Source organism: Populus trichocarpa, chromosome 7 (assembly GCF_000002775.5).
Source record: "Populus trichocarpa isolate Nisqually-1 chromosome 7, P.trichocarpa_v4.1, whole genome shotgun sequence".
In the NCBI taxonomy this organism is placed as follows: Eukaryota; Viridiplantae; Streptophyta; class Magnoliopsida; order Malpighiales; family Salicaceae; genus Populus; species Populus trichocarpa.
This window is the reverse complement of record NC_037291.2, coordinates 230,975-253,192: the sequence shown is the minus strand read 5'-3', so window position 1 is coordinate 253,192 and position 22,218 is coordinate 230,975. Positions and strand designations below refer to the sequence as shown.

The 22,218-nt window shown below is 36.2% G+C and overlaps 3 protein-coding genes and 1 long non-coding RNA gene across 4 annotated transcripts; 1 reads left to right on the top strand and 3 right to left on the bottom strand.

The window, feature by feature from the left end:
• The first annotated feature begins 1,659 nt into the window (after positions 1-1,659).
• On the top strand, positions 1,660-3,520 carry LOC127905582 (uncharacterized). The gene is made up of 2 exons (XR_008059731.1): positions 1,660-1,764; positions 2,690-3,520. It is a non-coding gene; the product is annotated as an uncharacterized LOC127905582 (long non-coding RNA).
• A 234-nt stretch (positions 3,521-3,754) lies between these two features.
• LOC7497748 (uncharacterized) lies at positions 3,755-4,974 on the bottom strand. The gene is made up of 3 exons (XM_006380773.3): positions 4,341-4,974; positions 4,207-4,251; positions 3,755-4,041 (listed from the first exon to the last, which is right to left on the bottom strand). The coding sequence occupies exons 1-3, from the start codon at positions 4,772-4,774 to the stop codon at positions 3,984-3,986; spliced, it is 537 nt and encodes a 178-aa protein (XP_006380835.1). The 5' UTR covers positions 4,775-4,974; the 3' UTR covers positions 3,755-3,983.
• A 353-nt stretch (positions 4,975-5,327) lies between these two features.
• LOC7497749 (protein HIGH CHLOROPHYLL FLUORESCENCE PHENOTYPE 173, chloroplastic) lies at positions 5,328-9,971 on the bottom strand. The gene is made up of 13 exons (XM_002310863.4): positions 9,187-9,971; positions 8,873-9,085; positions 8,587-8,791; positions 8,411-8,486; positions 8,145-8,280; positions 7,933-8,037; positions 6,973-7,053; positions 6,766-6,855; positions 6,625-6,690; positions 6,207-6,263; positions 5,921-5,998; positions 5,804-5,851; positions 5,328-5,676 (listed from the first exon to the last, which is right to left on the bottom strand). The coding sequence occupies exons 1-13, from the start codon at positions 9,667-9,669 to the stop codon at positions 5,605-5,607; spliced, it is 1,710 nt and encodes a 569-aa protein (XP_002310899.4). The 5' UTR covers positions 9,670-9,971; the 3' UTR covers positions 5,328-5,604.
• A 298-nt stretch (positions 9,972-10,269) lies between these two features.
• LOC7497750 (histone acetyltransferase HAC1) lies at positions 10,270-20,458 on the bottom strand. The gene is given in 18 exon segments (XM_052454674.1): positions 10,270-10,848; positions 10,937-11,154; positions 11,704-12,096; positions 12,230-12,308; positions 12,720-12,859; positions 13,038-13,350; positions 13,447-13,589; positions 13,704-13,904; positions 14,007-14,135; positions 14,559-14,837; positions 14,929-15,225; positions 15,780-17,599; positions 17,739-17,891; positions 17,894-18,244; positions 18,337-18,634; positions 18,933-19,047; positions 19,433-19,717; positions 20,039-20,458. Coding segments are annotated over 17 exon segments (5,247 nt in total). The 5' UTR covers positions 19,636-19,717; positions 20,039-20,458; the 3' UTR covers positions 10,270-10,733.
• Positions 20,459-22,218: the final 1,760 nt, after the last annotated feature.

Genomic DNA, 22,218 nt, shown 5'->3' with positions numbered 1-22,218 from the left:
GCTATGAATACCACCGCCAATGGTTTCTTCTCTCTTTCCAACTATGAATCGATGACCTATCAACAACCACCGAACTAGCCCTCTCCACACACGATGCTCCACCTGAGTTGGCAGCGGCAATGATCATTTGAAGAAAAAATAATGAGAGATAAGCAGATCTAAAAAAGAGAAAAGAAGGAAAAAAGAATTGAAGTTTGTTGTGTTTGTTTCTTCTTTTACAGGTTCCTTTTTGTTAGACCATCAGTATAGGAGTGAAGAGGGGAGGAAGAGCTTCCTAATCCATGCCATCACGCGCTTCCCAAGACAGCGAAGCATTACCTGCACACACCGCCAATGGCGCTGGCGCGTGAGACCCGCGCATCGCCATTGTTTTGACTATCCCATAATCTTCCAGTGTGCTTCCTATGTTTCCAACAATATCTCCATTTGTTTTCCAACCCTTAGGAGGACCATTTTGCTAATTTTTGAATTTTTAGCGTGTTTTTAAATTATTGTTATAATTTGAATTCTTGATGGTTTGTAAACATGTGTAATTTTTTTATGTGTGAGTAATTAGTGAAGAAAAGGGTGTGTGTGTGTGTGTGTTTGCATTTTTTTTGTGTTAAATAATTGTTAAAAAAAGAAAAAATTAAAAATTAATTAATCCAATGTTTTAATTGCATATGACCAAAAAAAATAATTTTTACTTATTACATGCAGCTCAATCCCTACAAAAATTGCATTTTATTTATAAAAAAAGAGGGAAAAAATGTTTTTAGCATTGTTTTAGAAAATTTTTATATTTCTTTGTATTTTTTGTGGAATTTATAACAAGGTCATAAAATTCCTTAAGGATTTGGCTAATATTTCAATAACCCTAAAAAATTTAATTACTGAAAATTAATTATCAACATTCTAGTATAAATATTAGACCTACAAGTAAGCTGATATTTAAATATCAGAAATTAACTAGAAAATTTTTAAAATTATTTTGGGTATTCATCAATCTTAATTGGGAGTATTTTTTATCATAATATATGAGTTGTAGAAAACTCTTTCGCCTTCCAGGATAGGTAAACTCTGTCAAGACACCTACATGAATTCTTCCCATAAGAATTTATTTGGACATACGAGCTTATAATAAATTTGAAATGTCAGATTTATTTGTTAGAATAAATCCTTATTCTGAGCTATAGACCACATAATACAGCCTACCTCAAGTAGGATGCACTGGAAGTGTTAATACCTTCTCTAACCACAACCAGTCTTTTACCTTAAATTTTCATATAAGACTAGTCTACTTAAATCTTTTAGTGACTATAAACCAAACAGTTAGATGGCAAGTTCTCTATCCTGATTTTTTGTTACGCGCACCCGCAAGTGCGAAAAAAACCAAAAAGACTGACAAATTTTTAGAAATTTGAAGTCTTTAATAAGGACTCTGTGATAGAATCAATGTCTTCCACCTCTTATATACAGGGTGTGGTGAGGCAATGAGCAACTTGGTTGACCTGCATGCCAAACTCTTTGTAACGTTTTGAATTAAAGAGAGAGGAAATGGCAACAAAGCCCTTGGAGGCTTAAAGAGTAAGTATAATTAAATGAGGGGTAGTGTGGTAATTCAACAAAACTTGATAAATATAAATAGGAAGTAAAAGAGAGAGAGAGAGATCTGAAATTAAGAGAGCAAACCGGCAGGAGAGAAAGGGAGGAAGAAGAAGAAGAAGAGAAAAGAGGGAAATTAGAAGGGAGATAGAAAGGAGTTGGAGGAAATAAGTAAAAAGGGTAAGATTATGCTTAAATGTGTATAATATGTTTTCTTTAGCTTTAATTTCAGTTTTGATGAATGTTAGGGTTATGAAAATTTGTGTTTTGGGTTTAATTGATGAATTAAATTGAATGTTATAAGGTTGATTGTTGTGGGTAATGGATTGTTAAGTTGAATTTGAGAGATTGAAGATAAAAATGATGATTTTGAGTTATGGTTTTGTTTGAACGGTGAATTTGTGTTAGAAATTTGGAGAGAACAGTAGGTTTTCTGTTGAAATTCTGGGTTGGAGGTTGAAGATGATGAAAATTCAATTTGGTCCCTCAATTTGTGGAAATTACAGTTTAGTCCCTAAACTTTGAAAACTTTACAGATTGGTCCCTGTAGCCTATTCCGAGATTCTGAACAGAATAAAAGATGAATTATGGGCAGAATTCCTGTATAGTTATGAAATTTTAACACTTTCAATTTAGTCCTTCAATTTGACAAAAATTACAATTTGACCCTAAAAATTTGGTAAAATTCAAGAATGGTCCCTCGAGCATAATGAGATATTCTGGACATAAATGAGGATTAATTATGGTCATAATTTCAGTATAGTCATGGATTTATGACAATTTTAGTTTGGTCCTCCAATTTGACAAAGTTACAATTTGACCCTTAAAAATATGATAAATTACATATTGGTCCCTAGTTGTAATATTAGCTTTTTCAGATTGGTTTGATGAATAATTGAGGGTTATTTAGTGAATTATTACAAATTTTATTATTTGTTTTATTATGGATTAGATTTCGGGAAAACCGTTAAATTTTGGGTTTTTAGAAAAAATAACTAGTTAGTTCAAAAACATATAGGGTTATGGAATGTACCGTTAGATAAGTGTATTAAATAGGTTATATGCTCTTTTGAGTCATTCTTGAATATGTCCTCTTTGTATTCAGATAATCCTGATATTCTACCGGTGGGACGTAAGTAAGATTTCCTTCGGTATCAGCTTTTGAGTGTTGTTTGCTTTGAGTCAGGTGAGTGGATAATTTTTCATATGCATGAGAAATATTATAAATATTTGATTTGTTAATATGAATTGGATCATGCTTCTTGATAATATATATGTTGATTATTATCCTTGTTATGATAAAGCATGATCAATTGTTGAATCTGAATTCTTGATATAAACCAATATATATTTTAAATTGACTTCTGAATTGATAGCTCCTCATTTGATTAATGTCATGAGTTGAGCCTTGAGATATGAATATGTCTGTTTGATTATGATTATGAACCTATGGTATGTCAGTTAGAATACCCATGCTAACAGGGTAGTGTTAGTCTTTGTGCACATCGTATCTGAACCCTAGTTGGTCGGGGGAGTCATCAACCTGTGTGGACTGATCATCCCACAGTACGGAGCCTCATGCTCATTGCATTTTGATTTTCTGACGAGTTTTACCATATGATCTTCTTGTTATGGCCAATTTGAGAACACTTCCATAAGAACCTAAAGTCATACTTGTATATATATTTCTCATTATTGTATTACCTCGGGTATGTATATTGAACGTTATCTACTCACTGAGTTGTTGAACTCACCATCTCATTATTTATCCTTTTCAGGCTTATAGCTTGATAGCAGGTCACTTTTGTTGGACCTTCAGAACCTGTTTTTTTGGTTGCTTTCCCTTTATGTCTAGTTAGTGCTCCAAAACTCTGAACTTATATAAACTCTTGCATTAAGACAATTCAATTATATTATGAAGTTGATTTTGCTGTTACTGTTGTGTTGAACTCTGATTGAGTTATGAGAAGTTTGTATGTAAGTTTGGGTTCGCATAGGTATGGAACCTTGGAGGGGAACCTTGCCTATATGCCGGTCATGGATCCGGGAACCGGGTCGTGACACTCTTCTTCCCTTAACTCAGCCGGATTGAAAATGAACAGGTGATTCCACTTCCAATTTTCATATTGATTTTCGCTAGTTCCTAAATTATTGTGTCATTTGCAATATCTTCAAGAAAAACTGCTATTATGTCATTCAAACTCAAGAAATCTTCCTAAATAGTAAGGAAGATGATACATCTAGATTAACCTAAACATCTTTTGTTGAAATTGAGATAGAGAGCTTGAATGAACATAAATATGAAACATGAACATAAGCTTCTAGTTCTACCTCTGTATATTGAAAGAAAAAGAAGAAGACTCGAGTGTATTTCAAATTGAGAGAAAGGAATTTACAAATTAAGGTCCATCATCTGCATCTCCGATCAAATTACAAATATCGGAGCACTCCACCAAACTGCACAACAGGGAAGACACATAAAAAATGCTACTACTTGAAAGAATGCAAAATCAAAAGTTAATTTTAATCAATTCAATAAAACTCTACTAAATGTGTATTGTATTACTGTTAGAGGTTAAACAAGAACAAATTAAAATATTCATTGTTATGTTCAGCATTTACCAGTAATTACGGCTTCGGAATCCTTGCTTGAAAACCACTATAGGCCTGCAAAAGATTGAAACTATTTTAACCTAAAATGTCAAGCAGTAGGTAAGTAAATTCTTTACAGTAATCGAAAACTAAGTAGAACAAACCTTCTAACATTGAGAGGGCCTTCTCCAGGGGAGCCTTCACCGCCCCGGATACAAGTGGTGACACACTTGATAGTGCATGACTCTGCTTTCCTTGACTTGGGCCGTTGGATCCTAGCCTTCTTGCAATCCTTAGGAGATACTGATGCACACTCCCCACCTGACAGTGTTTGTGGTATGTTTGATAGAGTCTCTGTCTCTGCTTGTTGTTGTTGTTGTTGTTGGGGTGCCTCAATACTTGCTCCTGCAGCTGCTGAGGCTAAAACTGCGCCAGCAGCAAACAAGCTCGTAATGGTCATGCTGAATCTGCTGCTGCCTCTGGTGATATAGCCTGTGCTCTTGTTTATATTGCTACTGCTTTTGACAGCTCCGGCAAGAATATAGGATGATGTGCTTGTTGTATTAAAAACCACTGGACTTGGGGCATAAATTAGCATTATGCTAACTAGCTACCCTTCTGATCTTGATGCACATACACATACAGTCAATTTTGATGAGACCATCCACTTCTAAGCCAAGCCGTCTCAAATTTTCCTTATCTACAACTTACAATTACAATATAAGATAGTGTTGGCTATGTGGGGTGCTTTCTCAACACTAATCCTGTGTCCCCGTCGGATCCACCTGTCAAAATTTCTGTGGCCTGGAAATGGCACTGATCCTCCTGCCATTAATTCCACTTTGTCTATTTTGTGTCTTGTTAGTTAAAAGTCATGTAAAGCAAGACTGACTTGAGTTAACCCCATTTCATAACATGGCTACAGAATATATAACATGTTCCTGTTCCATTTCACTAGGGTTTACCGGCCGGTTTAAGTTTTGTAGTGCACAGAAACAAGCCAAGCTTACCTGTCCAGTTAACTGACCCTTCCCCTCCCTGGTCAGCAAACTATTACTTGAACAAGTTTTTTTTCACAAAATCTGAGTAGTCGATGATTCTGTCAGAAATCGGGATATTTATTTTGTGCATTATCTACCCTATCCATCAAATGAACCATCAATGTTTTTGCATTGCTTTATCAATCAAGATCATCAGCTTGCACATCATTTAGCCCTGAAATATACATTTTACTATATCTGCCGGGTCTATACACGAATATACAGTAAGAAAACTGTTATGGCAGTCAGTCACGAATCATAGCAAAGGAAACAGAAATGGATATGTTTTTATTACAAGTAAACAGATGTTGGACAAGAAAAAAAAATCCTCAAGACTGGGAGCAAGTATGGAACTGGTATGGTATTTCCTTGGATGGAGCATATTCAATCAAGTGTTCTTCTCCAAGACAGACAGTGCTGGTGTCAAATAGTTGTTTGCTTTGTCAGGTAAATGTGCCACCTGCACAAGAAATACACATGTTATCGTTAAATTCTCTCCCAGGAAAAAAAGTACGTGTGCGTGTGTGTGATAGTTTTATTTTCTGGCATTAAAAAGCTATTATGATTTATAGTTATATGTTCCTTACAAGTTCATAGAGCTCCCTCCCTTGTTCAGAGACGTATTCATAACAGACCTGCACAATCAGAATTCAGTATTCCATCTCACTTTAGCAAATATCAAACCTAAACTGAATGTTACCCACATCAAAGCTCTTGTTTCTTGCGGTCGAATCATGCAATGCCTTCACGCAGATATCAGCCACGTCAACACAGCTAATTCCCTGATCCAGGGAAACTTATTAGGGTCTTGAAGTGTGTGTTTGTCTATGTGCCCAACCGCGTTTCAAACTGCCATTGGCTGCAAAAAAACATCATTTTTTGTGCTTTTTGATGCCAGCCGAAGATTGAAACGTGGTTGGCTGCGTACACAAATGGGCCTTTTAAGTTCAATAATGTACTCTTTTATGCAGAAGGGTAATTAATTCTCACTTGAGAAATCCTGTTTCCTTGATCAAATATGAGTGCACGTTGACCACCTGGCTCCTCCTGCGAAAAGTAACCTTTCATTATGTTTGTCAATGTTGAGGCTGGGCTAGGACGGTTCAAACATCTAATTTGCTAAAGATAAAGCAACTTGAATAACTATTCATTATAAATTTTACTTCGATAACTACCAGTAATTGTCCACTGAGATTTCTTTAGGAAAACTTTAGGCACGATGTCAAAGTACCACTAGGTATTTTGATATTGAGTTACGAGGTTGTAGGATATCAACATTAAGCTACCAAGAAAAAGTATATCAGCAATGCCGGTACTATTGATCTCAAAAGCAGCCAATCATCCACTGCTGTCTTTTTATTTTTCTTCCTCTTTCCCTCACGCAGTGGCAAATGAATGTTAGATTTACCTTTAGGGGACCAGGGCGAATGATTGTGTATCCAAGTCCTGATCTCCTCAGTGAGTCTTCCCCGGCCTGGAAATGTTTGATCACAAACGTGACTAGGCAAGAAAAGAAACAGAAAGAACAAGATCAGAAAATAGTGCTAACCCTCTTGGCCTTCAGAACTTGCTCCCTTCTTGTGGGTTCTACACCTAATCCTGTACATGAAACTAAGATGAAGTCTGTTTCTTGCCCAGTCTGCACAACGTTTATAATAGTATTAATAAATAGGGAAAAACTTCACTCCCCATGTATATCTCTTAGAACAGAAAAGATTATCTAAATGTTTTTCGAGCAGCAGACAGCAGCACTTACAGGCAATGCTTTTATATATTCCAATATAAGCTTAAAGCTTCTCAGGTCTTGCTTCACTCCTGCAGGTCCTTCAACAGGTCTCTGCGCATTGAATAGAATCAGCATAGCTGGACAAAAAAAAATGCAACTCCACAAGGTGCTCACTTGTAAACCACACCATAAAAAATCCTTTAGACAGCATCTTTTTTGGAAAACCCAATTTTTCAATCCATGCAAGAAATAGAAAATCTAACAGCAATGTTCCAATTCTTGCAAAAAAAAAAAACAAAAGAACTAGAACATTCACTATAAAAAAATTATTGTAATGGTAAAACCAAATCATAGTGATAACAATGCTCAGAGTCATACTAATAAACAATTCCGTGAAGGAAATATAACAATGTCATAGGACTTGAAAAGGAAGCCATAACTAGCAAAGATGACATTGTTAACACATACTAGTCGTGCACGAAGTATGTAAGTGTATCTGTTGGCCTATGGCTTAAGCTTTTAGACTGAATTCTCAAGCAACTTCTTAACCAATTATGTAGCGAAAACCAAAATGTAAATTCTCGAACCTGTCAAGTATTTCAGCATGTTTCCAGAGGAATTTTAAAAATGAAGAATTCTCCTCAATGGAAAAGGGATTTCTGTGTAATAGTTACTCATAACAGTTATAGCTAGTTCATCATGATGTTCCACGAAATCTTGTTTCATGGTTGCTTTAACAATTTTTTTATCTAGTTTTGGGCAATCTTAATAATTATGAATGGCATCTCACCCAGCTCAGTCAATCAAAATCCAACCTGGGATCAAGAGATCAAGGCCCAAGGCAAATAAATAAAACAACCATCATCTCACAACCACAGCCAATTAAAGCAAATGGAAGAAGAAATCTCATGCTACTAATTTAACTTTGCATTCTAAAATGAAAGAGCATGATATTTCTTTAGTAGTTTCACAATCTACTGATAGACAAACCTGTCGTCGGGGCTCAAAGCGGAGGGTCATTGTGTGTACAAGAAATGGATCCAGTGGTGGATAATCTGGTTTTACTGGGCGGAAAGAAGAAAATGGCACTCTTACCTGTCATTTACACAAAACAGAAGCTGCTAAAAGAAGAAAATGGAAACTGGGTCTGTATAGCACTAAAAAACCTATTGCTTCTTGAGTAAGGTACGAGAGATGCTTACCCTGCAAAATCCTACTTTGGTGCTAATTCTTGCAAAATACAAATTGCATTGAGTTGCATCAGCTGAAGGACCAGCTTCGAGTATTAAAACATAAGATCTTCCATTTCCACCAACACAGAGCACTAGACCTTCATACCTAACATCAAGGAAAATTTTATCTTAGGAGCGGGATAAGCATTCAAGGTGGATGCAAAAGAATAAGCTAACAGGAAATCTAGCAAGCTTCTAGTGATAAAAGGGGCTATTAATATTTATGTATCATGTACCTGTCAAGAGTGTAACCCAGAGGAAGTGATAGCTTTTTTGAAATTTCAACATAGCCTCCCCTAGTGAAAACATACCCTATAGGCAACATGAATAACAGAGTTAAAGAAAGGACACAACACTTCACTACATGTAAAGGGAAAATGCAGTCTCTCAACTAGGTCAAAACATATTTCACCTGAAAAAACTGCTTCTCCAGCCTCGGTGAACTCAAATTTAGCATCCATTCCTGCATCATACTTTGAAGCAACTGCATCCTGGAAGTAAGTTCCTTGACGGACTTCCCAGCCATTCAATGAATGTGCAGATTTGAACTTTGCGAGCAAGAGCTTGCTTTTGCTGCTTTTTCCAGCTCGTAGTTGTGCTAGTTTGTTGTTATAGTCCTGCAATTTTGTTTTGTGTAATTGATAATAGACATGACAAGGGAATTTCAATTCAGTTGAAAAATGAATTTGAGTCATTACCTGAAGGGCTTTGGTGAGGTTAGAAACCCCTTGGTGATCAACTCTGAAAAGATCTCCAGTGATGGAAGAACGAGCAGTAGCACAATATATAATTTTGTTGCAGCCTTCCACTGCTTCCTTGAGGGTTGAGGGATCACCCACATCCCCTATCATTATCTCCACTGACCTTGGAAGCTTGTACAACACTTCTTCATCTGCCTTCCTCACCAGAGCCTGCATTAAATAATTCATACACCAAGAATCAAGGAATCAGGAATATTAAACCCAAAAGTAATGATAATTAAAGAATTAAAGAAAGAAAGGAGAAAAAAGACCTTGACAGTGTAACCCCTGAGCATAAGTTTCCTAACAACAATGCGGCCAATGCGACTGGTGGCACCAACAACAAGAACAGTGGTGTTCTGGGCACCAGGGATAGCAAACTCGCACATGGGACCTTCTCTGATGAGCAATGCATCAAGAGCTTCCTTGTCATCTGCACGTGTTGTTCTTGATATCTGCCCCAACCCTGAGAACTTCCTCCACACCTCATCAAATATCTGCCTCGACTTCCTTCCGAGTCCAACTGGGTTCACATCCTCCAAACTCAGAGGTTGCTGCTGCTTTGCTGTGCTTTCCTTGTTATATTCATTCACACCCTCTTTCCTGTCCTGGATGGCTCTCACCACTACTAATGTGATCTTCTTGTTGTTGTTGTTCTTCACGGATGAGAGAGGGAGAGATGTGAAATTGAAGTGATTGGTGTTCCTTAAACTGGCACTTGCATTTGTTGTTGGACTCGCACTTGCTGCTCTCATCTTTTCTTCTTAATTCTTGATACGAGTGGATAATTGTGACGAGAATGATGATAAATTAGGAAGAGAGGAAGTCAAAAAAGATTAATGGTTGCTTGCTGTTTCATATTTGAGGCAAATCACAAGGACAAATGACAAGAAGAAAGAAAGGATAAAGGCCACGGGATATTATTCGAGGTTTTCCAGCAGCTGCACTTAGAGCTACCAAATCTGCCACGTTCACATCCCAATTCCCTCCCATTCCTTTAGGCACTTCGTATCCAACTGCTAGCATTTCCCTTCATTATTTCATTGAATTGCTTTTCTCGAGTGACTTTCTTTTTTAACGAATTTTCTCAAATGGCCTTAGCTTGCAGAGAGTGAAACGTCAGCTGTTGATGGGCCAATAAATGCATAAGAGCCCTTGTCAGTACTGCAGCTAAATCAGAATGGAAATAACCAAAAAGGAAAGTAAATAAAGAATTGGAGAATTCTACTTCTTCCAAAAAGTAAAGGGAGGTCAAGTATCTGAACTATCAAGGGGAAAACAAGGGATAAGCATGTAAATGGTGAGCAGAAGAGGAGACTAGTGATTTTGAAGCTAATCTCCGCCCCCCCAATTCCTTTGTAAGAAAAGCATTTTAAATAGATTAGAACAATTACATAGTACAGTACACTCGCCAACAAGAATGGCATAAACAAAATACATCGATTATAAAATGAAAGAATCACCAAATTGGGCCACTGACTAACACGCATCAGTACTCCTATATATTCTGACGCAGGGAAATAGTTAGCTGTTGCTGCTGCTGAACTGGGAAAACTTTCAAGTCCAGTGAATTTCACTTGCTTTCTCCACAGGGAAATGAAAGTAAGAGTCATCCAAGCATGAATAAAAGAATCATTCCCTAACAGCTGTGATGATAAACCAATATGTTGTACTATTGTATATTTTTCCCCTTATGAACCACCACCTATATTGGAAAATTTTCGGTCACTGCCTCCTTTCAAGCAGGGTGCACCCTCAAAGCAGCACTTCATCTATTGCCCCCTTTTCTCCAAAAACAACCATATTATATACAAAAAGGTTACCCAGTATTGCCAGCAACCTCAGCAGCTCTCTGCCTCATCATCTCCATCACAGCAGCCCTTCGTCGTGAATCAGACTGCTGCTGAAGTCTCCTCAAATGTTCTTTCAAGTCCCTGGAAAAACGCATGCATATATGAGAATTTATAATATAATATCACCCCAACGAAGTTAAAGATTTTAAGATAAGGTTGATGCATAAACCTGCAGCGTGGAACATGGCATTCTGATTCTTTGCATGCCCGAGCATGAAGTTGAAGGAGATACCACATCTTTTTACACAGGACACAGCCTCCAGATGCACGAGTTTTGCACTGTATCCCATGCCGGAAAAGACCTTTCACCTTGCGACAATTAGGATATTGGCAATGTGGAGAACGGCATTGTGATGCATGTACCAGAAGATCAAGCATTTTCCTTAGCTGCAATGTCAAATAAACAATTACATTAGATCCTATTGGCTTGGTACAGATGCTGATGAAAAAATGTAGTGTTAAATCATCAAGTTTCAAAATAGTCATCCTAACATTGATTCTTGAACATTGAGGAATTATCAATTCCATAACTTCTCATATATTTCCACAGAACAATTTGTGAAAGAAAATGCTCATAACACATAGATGAGGTCAGGAACTTTCTTGGTTTAGATTCTTTAGGTTGTGAACCAACCAAGAGTAGCAGTAACTTCGTGAAATAATATATAGACCATTTGATGGCGTAGGGAAGTCTACATAATTTATTAAGAGTAGAAAAATTGCAATCACTTGTAAATAGGTACGTGAAAATGCACAAAAACTTCACAGCATATTCCATTACTCTTTTCATATAATTAAGTAAAGCAACAGGTTCACAGGTCTTTATATATAACAAATTAACAAATGATGAAGCAGCAAGATTTACCGAGAACATGCAATTATATTTTCAAGATAAGAGTCAAAGGTATAAAAAAGAACAGAGAAAATGTATTGTACCTGCAGAACCCTCTGTTGCCTAGCTTCCTTGTTCTGTGCATCGCGCTCTGCCAGGGATGGATGATTCGTCAACTTATGAGGATGATCCATACCCCCATCCTTCTGATAACAAGAATTGCATACATCATAATCAGGGCAAACCTCACAACGCCAACCTTGACCCGTTTCGATGTCAAGATGACATATATTGCATGTTGTCACAAATGCAGGAGCAGTTGGATTATGGAGATGGTAAAGGACCATCATTGAGGAATGTTTAGCCCGGCGTAAAGTGTCATATTGATAATGGTTTCCTTGACAAAGACTCAAAAATGCCTGTCTCGTGTCAAAAAATTCACTCTCGAGAATTTCATCTTTATCCTTTGTGTCAGCAGGTACATCAGTGATTTCAACCTGCAGAATTTAACAGTGTTGTTTCATAGTTAAAGAAAAGGAAAATGCTTCTACTCAGCACCAAAACTGAGCTTCAAATAAGGACCTTTTAATATACATTGAATAAAAGTGTTTCTAGGACCAAGCAGCTTACATGATAGAATGCATGTTTTTCCCTTTGGTTGATGGGATGTCGCTCTCTTTCTTCACGTTTCTGTTCTACTTCATAACACCTTAGGAAACACAAGCACGGAAATCGGTAGTTTTAAAATCACTAAAAGAACATATAATTAGGAAATGTAAAGCACTTTTTTAAGAGCCATCAATTGAAAACAGAGAAGACTCTCTTCAATTGAAAACCCTAGACCCCTAATTTCCTTCATGTTAAGTTGTAACACACACATAAGTAGATTTCCAAATCACTTGTACCAACGCCTTTCAAAGAAAGGTTGTTTACTAAGCCCTTAAATAGCTTGTATACATATATAGAGAGAGCTTATGAGGAATTATGCTACTCTAAATCTGCATTTATTCATTTAAGTAGTTACAGTAGATTCTTGTTTACTGTTACACAAAAAAAATGCAATAATTTTACATAAATTTTTCACCAGACAGTAATGCAGGTGAAGATTGAAGATTCTTACTTGTCACAAATCTGAAAGTTTTTGCACTGGTTGCAAACCCAATGGGTGCCCAATACCATAAGAATACAACAATGAGAACAGCAAGGCTGCAAGTGAACCATGATAAAGTCTTCCTTCATAGGGCAAATTGTCTCACCAAGCTGGAGATAGAGTTTTGTAAGAAGAAAATCAATTATAATTGCTTAATATAAGAACATCATAACAAGCTCCAAGGGTCTGGTAGCAGGAATTGTAGAGTAACACATACAATAACATATGATAAACAGCAGTTGATTGGAAAATGATATTAAGCTGTAAGATATAGAGGATAGGAATTACTTTATGCATCAGTAGCAGATCCTTCGATGCATTACCAGAAAGATCTGCCTGGCCAGATGCTTTTAGAGCCCTTTTTGTAATGGTCTTTTTGGTACTTCCCTTCTTATTTTGTTTTCTCCCATCTTCATCTTGATTAAGCTGATAGATTAAATCCTCTGCAGCACCAGGCCAATAATCCCCATCAAAGTAGGGTAGCCTAGCTGCTGTGACCTTTGCCTTACATTCACCAGTAGATATGAAGAAATGGTCATACAAATTAGTGAGGTCAACAACAACATTTTCCTTGGCTGCTTTTCGTAACATCACTAAATACCTGTAAAGAAATAGACATTCAGTGAAGCACACTAAAAAGTCAGGAAAAATAGTAAAACAACCTATGGAATCTCTAGTTAGAAAGTATTTTGCTCACCATTCCCGGAGCTTGTCAGATTTTGGTGTTTTCTGGATTTCTGGATGGCAATACAATATATAATCCTCACCCTTTAACGGAGGGCAAGCCCATATGTAGCAGCTTGTAAAACCCCTTTTCTTGCAGTATTCAAGGTATCCAATCTGTGGAATAAAACAGGATAATAGCCAACAACTCCAATTACAATTCCTAACTAAATGAACTGTTCATATCCTCAGATCATTTGAAAATAAGATAAATAACTAATTAAAACTAACCAAAATTTCATGGTAAACAAATGTACGGAGAGCCTCTCCAGTCACTGCTTTAATCTCAGGTCTGAAGTACTTCACAGAATCCAGATATGAAAGATAGACACGACGCTGATTTGGAAAGTGAGCTTCTGATCCGAATTCTTGAACATACATGCCAAATAGGCATACCTCAACACCTTCAATCTTCTGAAACAGCAAAACTACCTGAAAGAAAATTTTCAGTGAATAATTTCTGCAATACTAACACCCAATGCTTTTCTGAAGCTTATGCCTGTACATTTAACTCAAACATGGTATCCTGCAAACCTTAGACTTATACGGGAATTCAGTTGGATAATTCTCCTCCCGAAATATCTCAAGAAATCGCTGCTTCACTTCCAACTTTTTGTCAACTGATGAAACAACTCGGACTACAAGTGATTCTGCTCCAGGAACCTAAGATACAGATTGGTAAAAGAAATTAGATTGCACCAACAGCCATGCATTAATGGTCTTTAAGAATATAGGACTCCATGGTCATTTTTTAAGAGTATAGGAATTCATATAAAAAATAATTGGAGCATGGGAACTCAAATAGAAATCTGATGAAGTACTTGCACCAAAATCAAGATTCTCTTTACTCTTGGTGTAACAATCTTCTTGCATGCTCATTTTTTTTTTATCAGAAACAAAGTATAAACCACGACAATTTCATAAGCATACCTATTTAAGTTAAACTTCTTTCAATATAACATGCACTGCAATCATAATTTCATTATTACTAGTCCATATGTTAGCAGTATAAAAATAAACTCAGTTGATTTTAAAAATCAGCTACTAGAAGAAACATCACGGGACACAGCATGATGTGTAACTCACATCATCAAAACTTTTCCCCTGTGCCCTGGCCCTATCCTGTCTTTCCTGCTTCAGTGTCCTAAATAACCTCTGCTCTATATGATCACTGAGTATTGTTCTAGGTAGATCTTTAGCCCCCAGAACTGCACTTTGTGGTAAAGGCTTGCGCTCTCCTCTTTCAACCTCTGTTATGTAGCAATTAGGGCAAGTATATTCAGCTTGCCCACCATCATTCCTTCTACCATTAAATAAAGCACAAATTTGGTGTTGCCAAGCTTCACATTTGTCACATTGAACCCACTGCACAAGAATCAAAGAGTACATTGTAAAAGCAATTGTTTGAGACTGTCATGTAGCAGGAGGACAGATACAAGACAAAAGATAAACGCACCCATTCTTCAGTCTCCTCATCATTTTTCTTCTTCTCGAGTCTTGCCTTTGGAATAGCATTCCCATCAGCAACAATAGTGTCCCCACGAGCCTCATTATAGCATGGAATACAGAAATAGTGTCGTGTATCACCAGCTCCCATAGTATAAAACATTGCATTCCGCTTAATGCGAGCACCACAGGGTGTACAGTATATTGGTGGTGGTTCAAAAGTAAGCTTTTCAACTGCACACAATTGACAAGAGTTCTCACTCATTGAATGCTCCATTGCTTGATTCTTTTCTGCCTTTGACTTACTCTGTACAAATCAAAGTGAAAAACAAAAACTGTTATCATCCAACCAATATATTTACTCGGCACAGATGGTAATTTTAAATCCCTTGTACATGCAAAAGAGAACCATATTACTAACAGTACAAGATCCTGTAGGTTAGATCAAATATTTGGTTATGAAAAGTTTGTGGGCAAAACAGAAGGTTTGTAGCACATGAAGCAGAAAACAAGAAATTTCAAAAAGATCACACATTGAGTAAATACAAAGAGCTTAGACTCATTCACTATGAACATAGACATAAACATAACTAAGTTCTCGACAGCATTCAGGACCAAATATTCCTGAACAGTACAGTTCCCATTGACAAAATGGGAAGACAGATTAAAGATCTGAATATTAAAATACACCATAAAATATAGCGGGAAGGTAATTATAGCTTTGTAATGTAGCTTCTAGCTTCATGCTTAAACAAAAATATCACACTTGTCTGGGAAAACGCTATTTACTGTAGAGATCATCCCAATGATGAAGTTCGAAAGAATGGAATGAGAAGAATAAAAACAGATGCATAAGCTTACCTGGCCAACCCACTGCCTGAGGCCTATAATATGCTCCCTCACTTGTTCAGGCGTGAACAGTTCAGTCAATGATACCCCCTTTATTTTTGGCTTCCCAGACTTGGTTCCAGCTGCATTTTCAGCAGGGTGCGTAGCATTTTCTTGCTTAAGTAGATGAGCTTCTTTCTCAACTTTAACGTTGTCCTGCTTAGCTAAACTGGCAGGCTCATCATGTACCATGGATTCATCTGCAGGCATTTGGCTGCTGACATCATCCACGTTATCCTTTTTCATCTCACTATTACTAGGACTTCCTTGTCTAGAAATTGCAGGTACTTCCAACTTCACTTCCATGTACTCAGACTTAACCAGCGGACAATTATCACCATGCTTGTGATCTTGGTGCTGGACATCCAGGGTTATATGAGCATCACTGACTGCAGATGCTGATATGACAGAAACTTCAATCTCAGGTTTAAGAGTTTGGGAAGATTGCTCAATCTTCATGCGTTTTAGAGAAGGTTGTAGATTTTCAGAGCTTTCAACAATTGATGGAGTTCTTGAAATCAATCGGGCTGCATTGTCTCCAGTATCACTGCCTTTGCTTGGCAAACCAGAATCTAAGGCTGGAAGAGTGCGGGCCTTCATTTGTATCTTTATTTGTGCCTCTAGATAATTTCTAACAGGAATACAAACAGGGCAACCTGAATCTCTGCAGTGCTTAAAGTGATGAATCAATATCCTGGTATGCTGGCATCGGGGATATGAGCATGGAGTGGAGTTGCATCTGTCCATGTGCCTCAACAGCTTTTGGACAGTAGTGCAGTTGGGGTCAGGACATTGACCTTCTGGGGCAGGACATCGCCGGGCATGCCGCAAGAACAAAAGCCACTTCTGTTGATTTCTAAATTGCCGGTCACGGTTAGCGTTTCCAGATCTATAGGTGACACCATTTGAATTTTGGGGCTCTGATGTGCTTCTAGGAGGTACTGTTTGGCTGACAATGGATCCTTCTGAAGCTAAATTATTACACTGAGCTTCACCTTGCCCGGATATTCTCTGGAGGAAATCCTCTTGGACATGCTGCTCATGTGAATTGCTCCCTGGCATGCGAGTCCGGTCCTGAGATTGTGGATACCATTGACCTGGCAATGCTGAATCTGATTGTGTCCCAACAGAAAGGCCATTAAAATTATTTTGAGACTCTGAAACCAACTGATGTGGATGCAACATCTGTTGCATTTGCTGTGAATTTTGTGTCAATGATGAGCTCATGTCATGCTGTCGGTCTGGATGAGGGGGATTCTGCGCATTCCTAGAATGGTCTCCAAGCACATTTTGCTGGAATTGGTTTTGCAATTCAGATATTTGGAAGTGGTCTGAGGTTTGTGAGTGCAAAACATCATTATGGTGCTCCATTCCAGGCTCACGCTTTACTTGACTGCTAGGATCAGATATGAGCAGAGACTGACCAAAAGCATCATTGTTCAGCAGATGCTGATGCTGCTGACTTTGCTGCTTCTGTAAACGTTGCTGTTGAACAAGTTGCTGCTGTTGAAATTGATGAGGATGCTGCTGAAGTTGTTGCTGTTGGTGAGGATGTTGTTGAAGTTGCTGCTGTTGAAGTGAAGACTGGAAATTCATCTTTTCAGACTGATCAAGTGATTGAAGCTTTATATGTCCAGCTTGATGCAGGGCATGCAAATTAGACTGATTATTTACAAGAGAAGAGTTAGTTTTGGACATAGACTGGGCATTCATCATTGATCCAACAGATGTTACAGCACCATATATGTTTCCAGATCCAAGAGAATCAGCATTACTCATCCCATATCCATCACCTGGTAAGAGATTCATCTGCCATTAGATGTTTCTTTTTTCCAAAAAAAAAAGATTAAAAAAATAAATAAATAACAATTTCTGAAGTTACTATGACATGATAAAACTTCAAAATGAGGATGAAGTGGAGAGGAAGGTTACCTTGCATTAGTTGTCGCTGATGTTGATCAAACTGCTGTGGCAATGGTTTAGGCGAATTCACATAATGTGTGGAAGTCATATAGCCCTCAGAGGTACCAGGCTCATTAGCAAGCGGTATATTATTCCCCATCATCCCCATACCACCATTTAGGGCCCATTTGCAAATCCATAAGATTTCTGCTGCAAACCAGTCCTAATATTGCTACCCATTTGGCTGCCAAAATTCGCCAGTATGCGACTGTTCTGACTGCCAATGTACTGCTTTGGCTGCTGTGTCTGTGATACCATGGCAGAGTCAGCAGTCGAAAAACCACCACTGATATTAGAAGATTCCACATTCATGTAAGACTGATTGTTGTTGTTGTTGTTGTTGTTGTTGTTGTTGCTAAATCCAGGAGTTGGAATCATTTGGCTTTCCATTCTTTGCACACCCATAGATGACATATTTCCACCAGAACTAATGGAAAAATTGGCGGGTGACTGCTGATAGCCATTAGACAGATTTCCTGCAAGCATAGATTGTGTGACATGGTCGCGCAAAGTAAACAAAGCAACAATTAACAAGGAAGATTACAGGTGCCACAAGGCTTCAAATTACCATCTGGTCTACCAAAGGAACCATTGTGCATGCCACTAGATGGCAACAGGCCCCCTGTGTTGGCAGCTATAGGTGCTATGCTATCACATCCACTGGAAGAGATCATCATGGTATCTACAGAAGAAGTCATCATATTCGAATTCCCACTATTTGACATACCAGGAGTTGGTATCATGGTACCAATGGATGAGGAAGAATTAACGAGCTGTGGATGCCGTTGGTTTTGACTATTCGCAGGGGGGCGCTTGAGCAGACTACTCAGACGACTCTCTAGGGTATTCATGTTCAAATAATCATCCTACAACAAAGATTTGATTGCAGTGTAAATTGAAAGAAAGAAAAAAAAAACTGAAGAACAATCAAGGAATGAAATCCAGCAAATTTGTATAAAAATCGTATAGCGGTTTACATTTAAGGCAATTCTTAGGATACAAAAATTCAGCCTTTTTGAGTAGAACACTATTTCAGTGATCAATTTATCCTCTTTCTTACAAGAAGTAGCATGAAGTTATATCTCTGGACTCGACAATGGGGACACAAAAATAACAGTCTAAATACACGCATAAATAAAGGGTTAGATAGAGAATGAGAAAAACCTTTGTCTGAGCAGCTTTAAATAGACCCTCCTCTAATCGTTTGGCGAATTCCTTAAACCTTTGTTTCTGTTGATCGCCAACCGGCTGAGACTGCTTCTGCAATATAATTGAAAATCTAGAAAGACAGTAAAAAATAAAGGAAAAGGGTCAGTAATAGAAGGCATGGATATTCCCATCTCGGAGATAAAAAAAAATAATAATAAAAGGGTATAGATGTAAAGTTGGGTACTAGAATAAAAAACTAGAATTGTCATTTCCTATATCTCAATAGCCATAAGTGTTTGGTAAAGCGGTGCAGGTGCTTTCGCTTTTGAGAAACATAATGCTTTTTCCAAGCAAAACACATTACCAAACAGAGCTTAGTGTGTTAAACCATGCTTCTATAAATAGCAAATACAACGGACATGAACATATACATCAATAGCAATCAAATTCAGATATTACTGAAATAGCTCAAGTTGAACTAATATGGGAAGTAAAGGTGAAACTGACAGTCTTACATTTTTTGTTGCATATACAAGCGATATCTATGAAGCTCAGGTTCAGCATTGTATACATTAACAGAATGAGCACCGGCAGCAGCAACACCTCCAGTGGTAGGAGCTGATAAATTCTGCATCTGTTGATTCCCATTTTGCTGGGGCTGTAACTGATTCTGAACCTGCCCGGAGATTTGCCCGGACAGATGCGCTTGCACATTCATCTCCTTCTCCTTTTTTTTACACCAATAACTGACTATTACTTTTACTACAACCACTACTACTTGTAATTATCATGCTCTCCAACTGCAACAGCCAAACAAACAAAACAACAAATCAAAAAGGAAACGACTTTAAAACATTAAAAAAGAAAGAAAAAATCACTACTTTGAATCGCCCACTACTCACTACATTGATTGATCACATAAAAATGATGAAATTGAAATTAGGGTAATTTGATGGAATTGATTTTTAAAAATAATAATAATAAGCAAAGTGAATTGAATTGAAGATAGAAAATTGAATGAATAGAAAGTGAATTGAAATGGTAAGCAAGAAAAACCCTAAAACAATTAAACAATTAGGTAATTGAATCGAATCGATCAAATTTTAGAAACCCTAGCAAACCTGAAATTGACGGAAAGAGGGAGAGAGATCGCAAGCAAAGCGAAGCTTTAACCTTCGAATTGGAACTCGATAACTGATCGTCCAATCGCGCGACAAATTCGAATTTTTTTTTAGTTTTAATTTTAGTTTTTTTAAAGAACGAAGGACGAAGATGGAAATCAATCAATCGGAGAATTAAGATTATTGATTTAATTCAAAAATAATAATAATAAGACAAGACAAGACACCAAAACATGGACATGGACATGGACATGGACAGAGATTCAGTTTGGTTTTTCGTTCGTTTGGGCGAGGAAGGAAGAAAGGCAGGCTGAGTTGAATTTTCTTTCTTTTCTTTTTCCTTTTTCTTTTTCTTTTTCTTTTTTTTTTTAAGAAGCGATGAAGAGAGACAGACGACACCCGGCACAGAGGGTTTGTTTTTCTTCTGTTTTTTAGGGTTGCGAAAATAGAAGAAAGAAATAAAAATGGGAGTTTATTTAATTAAAGAAGACAGGAACTCTTGTGGTCTAGAGGATAAACCATGATGGTGGGAAGTGACGTTAGTGCCCCTCCATTTATCTTTAATTTTCACTACACTTCTTTTTCATATGTTCAAGAATGTTTGGATCAGCTAACAAGATTGGCAATCGATATTTATATGATTATTAATTTTAAAATTTATTGGATTAATTAAAGTATTCGAATGTTAATCTAGATATTGATGTTAATTAAAAAAAAATATTTAGATGAGATATTTTTTATTTTTTAAAAATTATTTTTAATATTAGCATAATTTAAAAATAAAAAAAAATAAAAAAAATTAAATTTAAAAAAAAAACATGGAATCATTAACTTCTTCTTTCTAATCTAATACTTTGACTTTGTATCATTTTTCTGCCGTGTGCCTTTGCTTATTTTCCATGGGAGGGAAACGATGCATGATTTATGAGATTATATCGATTGAGTCAAGAAATATAATCAGTAAATATGAAATCATATGATTAGTTTGATGCGTTCATTCTTTTACATTATTGTATTTATAATCCTTTTAAATTTGAAGAATTTTTAAAAAAATATAAATCGAGCAAAGTAATTATTAATAAAAATCCATTTATTCCTGATTTTTTATAGTATTTAGAGTATGTTTGAGATTGTAATATAAATTGTTTTTCAAAATATTTTTTATTTGAAAATATTTTTTATATTTTATATTTTTTATATTAATAAATTAAAAATATTTTAAAAAAAGTAATTTTTAAATTTAAAAGGCACCCAAAAATAAAAAGCAAAAGCTCTAATGTTTTTTTCTTTTTTTATTATTAATAGACTCATTCCATTTTCTCCTTCATCTTGAAACCATTTCTTGTTAGGTTTTATAGTATTTAGAGTATGTTTGAGATGGTAATATAAAGTGTTTTTTAAAATATTTTTCATTTGAAAATATTCTTTTATATTTTATATTTTTTATATAAATAAATTAAAAATATTTTAAAAAAAGTAATTTGATGTATTTTTAAATTTAAAAGGCACCCTAAAATAAAAGCAAAAGCTCTAATGTTTTTTTCTTTTTTTATTATTAATAGACTCATTCCATTTTCTCCTTCATCTTGAAACCATTTCTTGTTAGGTTTCATGGAGTCTTGGCTAACTAACATATATATATATATATATATATATATATATAGACACACAATAATATTATATAATATATAATAATTGGTTTCCCTTCAAATTGCAACCATTATTCAGACAATTATTTAAGAAGACACTTTTTTTTTCTAGTTGTAGTTGTATTTGATTAGTTTAAAGAAAAAAAAAAGATTATTGAATCATATATTTAAGTATAATTTATATTATAAAACACAACTGTATACATAGCATAAAAATTGAAAATGTAACATTAGAGATATATAATCTTATAAAATATTTTCTACATAAAATCATTAAATATTTCTGTATTTTTTAAAATGAATATTTTAATTCGGGGCTAGATGGGTAATTAAAAAAATATATTGATGGGTTTTTTAGATAAGAATTTTATTCAAAGAAGGTTTAATAATTATCCTAATATTTTATGTGGAGAGAGAATAGAGAGAAGACATGAAATCATAGAAAGGTAATAATTGATTAATGAAGGATAATTAATTATAGAAAAGGTAATACAGCTACTGATAATTAGCTTCGTATGGAAAATAAATAAA